This window comes from Lolium perenne, chromosome 5, assembly GCF_019359855.2.
Source record: "Lolium perenne isolate Kyuss_39 chromosome 5, Kyuss_2.0, whole genome shotgun sequence".
Lineage (NCBI taxonomy): Eukaryota > Viridiplantae > Streptophyta > Magnoliopsida > Poales > Poaceae > Lolium > Lolium perenne.
This window is the reverse complement of record NC_067248.2, coordinates 153,453,164-153,463,479: the sequence shown is the minus strand read 5'-3', so window position 1 is coordinate 153,463,479 and position 10,316 is coordinate 153,453,164. Positions and strand designations below refer to the sequence as shown.

Sequence of the window (10,316 nt, the reverse complement as noted above, 5' to 3'; positions counted from 1 at the left end):
GAGGGTATACCTGTGCATTTCTCGGGCCGGGCCGACCAAAGCCCAACACACAATAAAACTTGGCCCAGGCTCGGCCCGGCCCAACCGTCGGACGGAGAAAAGTGGCCCAAGCCCAGCCCATCAAGGAGAAAGTCCGTCGAGCCTCGGGCCGGGCCACTTCAGTAAAACACATAAAATCATGGCCCAGGCCCGGCCCAAGCATCGGGCCACAAAATCAGGCCCAGCCCCAGCCCAGAGACATGGTTAGGTCGGGCTTGGCCCGGGAATTTCGGGCCGGGCCGACCGGGCCCGTTTATCTCTCCATAGGTTGTCTTCGGATTGTAATCCATCTATCCTTCTCGTGGTCTCCGTATATCCCGTTAGGGTTTGGCTTTCCCGATTCCGCCGCCTCCCACAATCCCCTCCAATCCGATCCGATGTGATCGCCACCTTCAGTCGACGGAAATCCACACCTCCTTTCTGTCGATCTGATTCATCTGTTCCGTTCCCTCTCCAGTTCGAGGTGGTCATGTGGTAAATAATAAAGAATCAAAGTAAAGTGTGGTATATTATAAAATTCCCCCCAGTTCGAATTTCCATGGCGCAGTTGTTAGAAGAAGGTGCCGCGATCTGCTCAGGCGGAGAGGGCGGCGACGACGCCAGGCCCCTGAAGCCGCTTTGGATGCGTCCGGCCAACCACCCCACCGCCGACGACTCGGTCTCCCCTCGTCCTGAGACGGTGGTCCTCGACACCATGGCCTACATCGACGACGAAGCAAACGGCACCACCGCCTACGGAACAAGGAGCGACGAGAAGAGCAAGATCCAGGTGACCTTCTGGATCGCTCAGCCACCGCGCGTTTCCTATTTCACAGTCCACTGCCCTGGCCTCAAACCTGATGCGTTCCCCAAATTGCCCCGTGTCGTCGCCACGGAGGACGGCCTCGCCCTCCTCCGCGTCACTGTCTTCCCGGAGCACAACCTTGAAGAAGGCCGCGTTAACGAATTTTTCATCTACCGTGCCGGCACCGACAACAAGCAGCCAACCCTCCAGCTGCTCCCTAACCCTGATCCTCGCTACTACGCTGACAACGAAGTTGGCATCCTGAACCTCCCGGCAGATGATAGGTTCTTCGTCGTCGTGCTCAACCGAGATCCCTTCACAACCCCTGTGACAGGCCATATACACATGTTCGACTCGGAGACCTGGAAATGGGACACCAAGCCCGTCAGTCCACCAGAAAGCTACTGCTACAAAATTACAGACAAGGTGTTCAAGATCGGAGGAAGATATGGTGGCTCAATGGGCTGGATTGACTTCTGGAATGGTATCTTCATATATGATGTTATCCTTGGTGGCAACACGATCAGTTACAAAGCATTGCCATCGGTGGGGCTCCCTTCTCTTAAAGGCTTGGGTTCCACTGTTCGAGACATTGTCATGGTCAATGGCTTCATCAAGTACTTCTGTATGTTCAGCCCAGGCGATGACACCACCAACGTCAGTGGAGATTGGGCTGCTTATGCATGGAGGATGAAGTATCCTCTGCAGGATTGGCAGCAGGACTGCCACTTCAATGCTTCTCAGATCATGGGCAACCAGAAGCATTCTGGACGGCTGCAGGATAAGCCAGAAGGTGTGGAGAAGCCAGACTTGATGCTCCGTGCAGGTAGTCCTGTTCTTAGCCTGCATGATGCTGATGTGGTTTACATCTTGACAAAGCCTATGTACAATGATGACATGGCATGGGTGCATGCTGTCAACATTAGAACTAAGACTGTACAAGGGATTGCTGAGTTCAGTCCGGACAGAACTGTTGGTTTGATGTTCTCATGCACTCAAAGTAGTATCTTCAAGCCAAAGGTTATCGAGGTAAATGAAGAGGACTCATGGACCCATGTTCCATTGAAGAAGAAGAATGGGGCTCCAGCAGGTAATTATGTTATACCAGTGCATGCCCAGTTATCTGTTTCTGTAGGCTTAGATATGAGTTTGTTGGCTTGCTTGAAGTTCAGTCACTGTTTCTAGTATGCTAGGTGAGGGCACCATGAACTTGATGTTTATGATCAACCAAAATAAGTCACAAAGAGGTTTGTGAAATGAAAAGAGCAAGTACTTCGAATCCTGACAAAGGGAGCACTAATCACTTTTAATTTCATTGTTTGCTAGCTCGATATGGTTGGAACTGCATCCTGTAACTAGAAATCGTATATGTGGCACTTGTACTTTGTGACCAATAATGTAGCCTTGAACTTTCATTCTACTTTTATGACTAGGAACCCTCAGAAACTGTATATGTTAAATAGTTTTTGCACCAGGTGGTTACGGTAAAAACCTGGAATGTTGTGCAGGTGCACAGCAAGGGCTGCCCAGGCATGAGGGGATGCACATTGGCATGGGCCAGAGACGACACCAGATGGGCACAAACAATGGACGTGGCTCTGGCACTTTGGGTGGACGAGGTGGCAAGCCGTGGTCAAGGCCACATAATGGCGCGGGAAGAGGAGGGCAAGTACAGTAAGATCGACGGTACAAGTCATGAGTGTAATGTCAGTTAATTTTTCAGTACTGTATTTTGTTGCTGTTTGGTTTGTTAATTGGTATTTACCTAAACTTCGTGTTGTCTTCATCTGCTTGAGGAAGTCACTCTACTTGACCAGTAAGAACAATATCTGAACTGTGAGATATTTGGATTGTTTGTTTATGTTTGTAGTTCATATCATCTAAGTACCTCATCCAATACTGTGAATGTATTGTGGTTCCATGTGCTTTGGTAGTCTAGTATAATCTGTCTTGAGTGCAGTGTTGGGAGTTTTTCTCAGTGTGTCCTGATTCCTGAACCCAGTTGCAGAGCAAATGCAATATGATTCTGGAGTAGAAGGTTGCACTGTATGTTCCTTACGCACAACGTGGAATCACCCTAAATCTGCTTGGTTTTTGGGAAGAAAATGTCCTGACTTAGTTTGATCTGATGCATATTACTGTTGTTGCCTGTCATTTATTATCACTAACTGTGCTGTGATTTCTACAGCCAGAACATTGCTTTTACCACTTAGGTCTTGTTTGGAATGGATGTAATTTTTGTGTGTTCACCAGTATTTAGAGCACATAAAATTTACACTCAATCAAAATGGGGCCTTAATGGTTGTATGCTGTTAAATGTATCAAAGGGACACTGTATTTCGTTAGTGAGGCCTGGAGATGTTCTTGGTTTCGGTTTTAGAACTGTACTTGCTATATATTAACCAAATATGTACATTGCTGAACTTGGGAAGCCGTTTACTTATCTAGAGTTGTTGTATTTCCTCGGTGGTAAATTGGATGATCTACCTACACTTTTGTGGCAGGATTAGTTTTTTTTTTTTTTTTTTTTTTTTGGATATAATGTTTAGAACATATGAGAGTTATAGACTAAATCAGGTTAAGCAAATTTCTCACCAATCTGAACAACAATGACTCCGTTATGGCATACTGAAATGAAGTATCAATCTTAGTGGTATATATTTTGATAGACCATTTAAGAATAATACTCCCTCCGTCCATAAATAGATGCCAAAGATTTATTCAAATTCGGATGTATCTATACACTAAATCGTGACTAGATTCATTCAAATTTAGACAAACTTTTGGCATCTATTTATGGACAGAGGTAGTAACATAATTGCCACGTGACAGAACAGATCACTTAATAAGGAAAATGGCACTCCTTTGCTGTACGACCCAGAAGAAGTTCAATGGGCCAAGTTTGTCTAGTGTCTTCAACATGAATATTGTGATTATTATTAGTGTTGGTGTGAAATGACTGTCTTTGCTGAGCCAGTACCTTTGTGGTGTTAGCCATGGCCAATGGCAGCGTTGGAGCTGCAGAACGAGCCCTGATTAGAGGCCTCTCTGGCTTAGGAGTTTCCAGATTCAGTGATCGTCGAACAGGCGCCACATAGGCTCTGCAGTTCGATGGTCATGTTGGCTTTAGTTCCAGCATCCTGTCCGTTTAAGTTGTGCACCGGGCGTGCCCGATCAATTGTGCTCCTTTTCATTTTAGGATTCAGATCATTCATCGACGAGTTTATACAAAAATAATGATAACTGTATATTAAATATTTGTGACAGTTCTCATGCGAGCAATGAGGTTTCAGAACTTACAGAGCTTCTACTCAGAGTTGCACAATCACGCTGTACCATGACATAGATTGGTATGATATATGTACCTGATAAAACCACAACATCTGACTCCACTGAACATGTGCACGATCGAGCTGACCGGTTAGAATGCCAAACGTCAGACCGCTGTCAGCTCCTGGACGATTTGCTACCAGATCGCCCCTTCTTCCACAGAAGGACATTGTACATGGAACCGGTAAACATAGTATGCGTGCAAGTTGTAACTGAACCACGTAAGATGCTCAGAACGAGTAATTCGTAACCAGCTGCAAGGGCAACAAGTATCAGCAATAGCATATGACTGACATCTCGAGATGGGACTTCTGTGCATAGGTAACCTAGGTGAAATTTGGTTGGAAGTTGGAACGCTCAAATTTCTCGTTCACCCAGTACCAGTAGGATCAAACTATGAAACTCCTGAAAGAACCAGAGCAACTTTTCAGAAGATTCAACACATCTGTACACGCAGAACTAGTTTTTTGTTTTTGACAGTCAACAGAGCTCTGCTTATTCATCATTTAAGCAGACATGATCGCTGTGGATACATCAAAAGAGGAGGTTGGAGGCGCATCACGCCACACACTCCCGTTACAATTATTAATTTGAGTCTTAGCACACAAGTGTGCGTTGGGTTCGCAGATTTAGGAGCAGTTGATGTGTTGTTGTTTTCTTTTACTGTTTCCTGTGAACCGGCAACTTGTGGATTTTGTTGTGGGTGTTCTTTGGGAGTGAATGCTGTTGCAGTTGAGTAGCGTGGGTGTTGCACTTCTCAGTGTGGGTGTACCTAGCTCGGGGATCAGCTTCAGATGGTACATTCCCCAGTAATAACTTGTAAAACCTTTTGTAAAAACTTTGTGCTTTCTATAAAAGCAAGACTATGCCTTTCGTCTAGATTTTTTTTTTTTAAAGTTGGCAAGGCCCCAGGGTGTCATACCTTTTGTACCATATCACAAATTATTTCGTGAAGTTCATATGGTCCACGCTGCTACATGCAGCTGATGACCGCTGCTTCCTCCCTCGTTCCAACAAGTTGAGAAGATGTGAAAGGACAAAGCAAAGCAGTAATGTAAATTCAGAAGCCGGGGGCAGAGTCCCCTTTTCAAAATAGAAGTCATGGAAATGCAGGTTGAGCAGGAAGCCCCCTCCAGCTATTAAACACTGAAACATTCTAAGGGCGCGCTTGGAATGTCGGTTCAGTATCCTGTTATGAAAAACTGGTTCCGCCGTTTTTGCGGAGAGTCGGATGTCCGTGAATTTTACAGGTCAGCTATGCAGTCAAGCGCGCGTTGGAAAAAAACGGGGGGACAAAAAAATCAGGTGAACCAAACGCCAATACTGGGATTCGGTACCCTCCGATTTTTACGTCTGTTTTTGGCTACAAAACGATGAAACAACCAAGCGGAGACTAACGGTTTTTCCAAACATCTGATGGAAAGGCGAGAAGGAAAAAGAATCAATACGGAATAATCCTCCCATTATACTTGACACTTTTGTGATTACTATTTCACTTGCACAGTTTTTGCCAACAACGAGAACATACTCGTACCTACTAACGTGGTAGCATAGAAAAATTATCAATGTTTGCTAGCTGTACGTGAGTGCGGGCGGGGACACGTTCTAGCTAGTTGTAGGCGTGCGTCGTCAGGGCATCTCCAACCGGGCGACCCAAACGGACGCGCTGGGCCGTCCATTTTGGGCCGTTTGCGTACCCGAGCGGACGCGCGGACCGTTTGGGTCGCAGGCTGCGCCCAACGCAGCGGCCACCCACTTGGCCATTTGGCCAATTTCTTTGGAAAATAGGTCCTCTGGCCACAGATCCTTATAAACAATGTCTAACAAATATAGAATAATATCTTGTAAACATAGAAGAATATATAATAAACATAAAATATTATCAAATAGCATAAAATGTTATCAAATGTACCATGATAAATCAAATAAAATGTGCCATAGTTTGAGAAAAATATAAAAATTACAATTGAGATTGTCTAACTCAATTTGGGCGCTCGAGGATCTCCTTCTGTCTCTTCTCGAACCAAGCTCTCTTTGCCTCGCTCATGTTGGTCAAGTCGGCGTTCATGATGAGGTTGTCCTCGGCTTGGCGTTTGAGCTCAACTTCCTTCGCCTTCAGCTCCACCTCTTTGGCCCTTGCCATTGCTATGAGCTCAAGTTCTCTCTCTTTGAGCTCAAGTTCTTTAGCTTTGGTCTTGGCCTTGACCTCTTCAATCTCAAGCTTCTTCTGCTGGACATCAAAGAATTTCTTCCTGTCCTCTTCTTTCTCCCGGCGCCTCCTCTCATCCCTCTTGTCCGTGGACACCTCTCTGTCCGCATGCATCTCCTTCAAAGTGCCGTACAATAGCATGGACGAAGCATCACGCTTCATGTCGGCTTTGGTTGACTTGTGGCCGCGTGGACGACTTGCACGAGAAGCGGAGCTACCGCAAGGCTGCCCACCATCAAGGTCAATGACAGTGGCATCTTTGGCGGGATTGTTGCCAGTCAAGGTCGCCCTGTACCCCTCGTACCCCTCCTGGAACTTGGGGGTGCCGTGGAGTTCCTTCCAACAATGAGGGAAGGCAAAGGTCTTCTCTCCATTGTTGACTTTGTAGAATTCCAAAGCTCGCCACACCTAGAGCAAAGTGAGACAACAACGATAAATAGATGTGCAAACATCGGATGAATAAGTTGAGGTTAAGAATCATACCAAGTCCTTCACACCCATGCCACTAACGGGGAGCCGCTTCGCGTGATCATACGCCGCCTGGAACTTGTTGCATTCCGTTTGAATTGCTCCCCACCTCTTTTGGAGCGATATTTCGCTGCGGTCGCTCTCAAATGGCTCCTGTCCATATTTGCGATGTTCATGGAAGTATTCATAGATCCGGCGCCAGAATGCGGTCCCCTTCTGCTCGGCACCCGTCAACACATCTTGCCCGATGGTCAACCATCCATCGACGAGCACCTTGTCCTCCTTCTCAGTGTAGTTGCCGGTTCGTTTGCTTACCCGGCGGGCTCGAGCTTGTGCAGCTGCGGCTTGTGTGAGGGCATCACCGAACAACGGCTCCTCCGCGATGTTTATGCTGCCAGGACCGGCAGTTGTGCCCTCCTGTGTGTCAATGGGAGGTGGCTGGGGAGCCTGCTGTGTCGAAGGATATGGCAGGGTCGTCGGCATTGTCTGCGCGAAAGACGGAGGGGCCTGCACGGTGGACGGTGACTGCGCGTGCGCGGCCGACATATCGTCGAGCAGGTTGCGTGCACCGGCCATCGCAGCTGCTTCCAGGTTCTTGGGGCCTTTGGAGTTCGCCGGCGCACGGTTCAGGTCAATGGACGAAGGGGACGGCCCCGTCATGGACTCGCCCACCTCCGGTGACCCATCCCGTGACTGGTACGCCTGCCGCCCAGAATGCGCCCCCATTTCGTGCCCAAACGGGGCAGTCGGTGGGGCAGTTGACCTTGGAGGAAGGGGCCGGGTCACGGACGAGGCCGAGCTCCCCCCCGAGGCCGCGCCGGTGCCGGGGATGATCATGTGCTGGCTGAGCGCAGCGTGGCCGTAAAATTACCCGCCAGGGCAAACGGCCGTTAGACAACCGGCGGATCATGCCCAGTTGCTGTTGATCCTGAAGGATGAAGTCCAGCCCAGGATAGGGAAGCCGGATCCCAACCAACCTTCGGAGGAAGCTGGATCTGTGGAGGCCCATATGGAACCCGGATCCAGTACGACGTAGATAGGAAGGCAGATCCTTGACGTACACGGCAAGACATTGTACCGTAGTTACGCAACCTGTAATCCGGCTAGGACTCTCCATGTAAACCCTAGATCTGTGCGCCTTTATAAGCCGGATCCCGGGAGCCCTAGAGGCATAACCACAATTCATTGTAACAACGCAAAAGCGCCCAGATAATTCCAGACAAGCAGCAGTAGGCACTGTCATCGTGCAGGTGTTCCGAAGCTGGGTAAATCGCGTACCACCGTCCCGTGTGCGCTCCGCCCTGTGGCCCCTACTTCTTCTCCCCCTCGTGAGGATCCCTCCTCCGAGGCACCGTCGAATAGGCAACGACAGTTGGCGCCCACCGTGGGGCCAGCGGCGTCTGGAGGCCGGAACCGGGAGGGTTCCGCCATGGGAAGCTACGACGACACCATCTCCGTGGGGCGCGTCCTCTACGCCGGAAATCTTCCGATCGTCCCTCCGGATGAGTGTTGGATTCCGGCTAAGACAAACCCCGTCAAGCTCTCCATCGTCCCAGTCAGTGGCATACACATCTTCATCGGCGAAACCGTCGATTCCGACGGAAACGCTCTGGTAGGTAACGCTGACGCGACCACCGCAGAGCAGGACGCAGTCGCGGAGGTCCGATCTAAGATGCAGGAGCTTCCCAAGGAAGATTTCGCCTTGGATCTGGAAAAATCAAAACCCACCCAATCCGCCCCTGAGCAGGAAATAAAGGTGGAAGACCAACGCAGATCCGCCTGGGTCTCCCAGGTGTTAGAGAAGCAAAGGTGTCACTTCGTACACTTCTTGGTCCATACCACCGGAACCGCCCCTCAAGAAGACGGAGCTGGTCCCGAGCAGGTTGAGGCACCGGAGAACAACGCTGCTCCGGATCAGCAGGAGGCTGTCGGAGAAAGCAGCGCTCCGGCTGAAGAATCGATCCTGCGCAACCTAAGCCCAATTTCCGGGGATACCCCCTCCATGGATACTGAAGAGTTCGATCGCAAGGTGAAGGAGTATGGATACGGTGATCAGCCTGAAGTTGAATCCGCCTAGCCTAAACAGGTTCTTGCAACCTTGGCGGCGCTGGATCAACGGGAATCAGAGGATGAAAACACCCACTCCGATCCACAGCCATCTCATGCAGGATCTCCGCTTTCGCGGGAACGACCGCCTAAGGAAATCTTGTCCCCAGAAGAATTGGTTGAGCAAGCAGGCATGGACGCAATCGCGCACTCGGATATCCTCAACAAAACCATCACTCCTGAAGACGCAGCAAATGCAAAGGCTCTAGAAGCTAAGAGACTGGAGATGCTGGCCACAGCCCAAAAGTTTGCCCAAACCACAGCCGCAATGATTGACGAGAGGAAGGAAGCCGCGAATTTCGTGGACAATTTTCTCAAGCGCGAGCGTGAGGTGGACGAATCACTGGTCAAAGTCAAGCAACTCCGGAAGCATTGGGAGGACAAGATCACTGAGGCTCAACAGGAGGTTGATAAGATCCGGCGAGAAACTATAGCTCCCCGTAAGATCACCTTCGCAACTCCGACCGAGCAGCAGCCGTACGCCACTCCGAAAGATAACATGAAGAAGGCTGCGGAGATCTTGAAGAAAAAAGACGAGGAGATCGACATCGACTACGTCCGTACGCTCGTTACGTCAGCAATGAAGCAACAAAGCAAGGCAGATACTTCGCGCAAGTTGGAATCCAACCCTGAACATTGCATCTCTACTGCGCAGAAGGACTCCTATGACAATCGCCATCGTGATGATGAATCGCGAACCGGATCCTCGGAACGCAGAAGGAAAACCAGAGAACACCCAAATCCAGTCCCGGTACCATCAAAGACGCCTCCGTCAGATCCGAGAAAGGGAAAGGATGCAATGTACACTGGTAAGGACAAGTACCGCAATCCCTCACCTTCGCCTAACGGATATCCGCGTCCTCCACCTCCTCGTCGTAGTAGTCCAGCCGGAAACACCAGACCACATGGGCCTGGCGGAATCAATATCCGCGACAACGTGCTGCCCTCAAGGAATAGGAACAGGGAGCGAACGCCGGAACCTCGCCGGAGCCAGATCAATGATCGCGAGCCTGAGCCCAGGAGGAGTCCGAATGAAGAACGCGACCCGGAGCCTCGCAGAAGCCGGAACGGCCAAGGCAGCTATCACCAAGGTGAGGGCAGCCATAGAAGCCAGAGTCGGAAGGCGGAAGGGCGGGGAGAATCGGAAGGCGGAAGCAAAAGGTCGCATCGGCCCCCTCGCAGGTCTCCCTCACCACCACCTAGCGGTGGAGGCGGAGGCGGTGGCCGGAGATCTCGCTCACGCTCAAAATCCCCCCGCAACGGTTCGCGTGATGCGCGGGAACGCCTCAACGAATACAAAACTGGCTACATTGGCCCAAAGTGCTTTGGCAGGATGATTCAAGAGGAACCAAAGCCAAGGATGAACCTCAAGCTACCCGG

General features: G+C 49.9%; 1 protein-coding gene across 1 annotated transcript; it reads left to right on the top strand.

The window, feature by feature from the left end:
- The first annotated feature begins 364 nt into the window (after nt 1-364).
- Nucleotides 365-2,676, top strand: LOC127304867 (uncharacterized). The gene is made up of 2 exons (XM_051335437.1): nt 365-1,913; nt 2,332-2,676. The coding sequence occupies exons 1-2, from the start codon at nt 578-580 to the stop codon at nt 2,499-2,501; spliced, it is 1,506 nt and encodes a 501-aa protein (XP_051191397.1). The 5' UTR covers nt 365-577; the 3' UTR covers nt 2,502-2,676.
- Nucleotides 2,677-10,316: the final 7,640 nt, after the last annotated feature.

Coding starts and splice junctions, on each gene's coding strand:
- LOC127304867 (XM_051335437.1), top strand. CDS start 578: ATGGCGCAGTTGTTAGAAGAAGGTGCCGCGATCTGCTCAGGCGGAGAG. Junction 1,914..2,331: donor GAAGAATGGGGCTCCAGCAG/GTAATTATGTTA, acceptor AATGTTGTGCAG/GTGCACAGCAAGGGCTGCCC.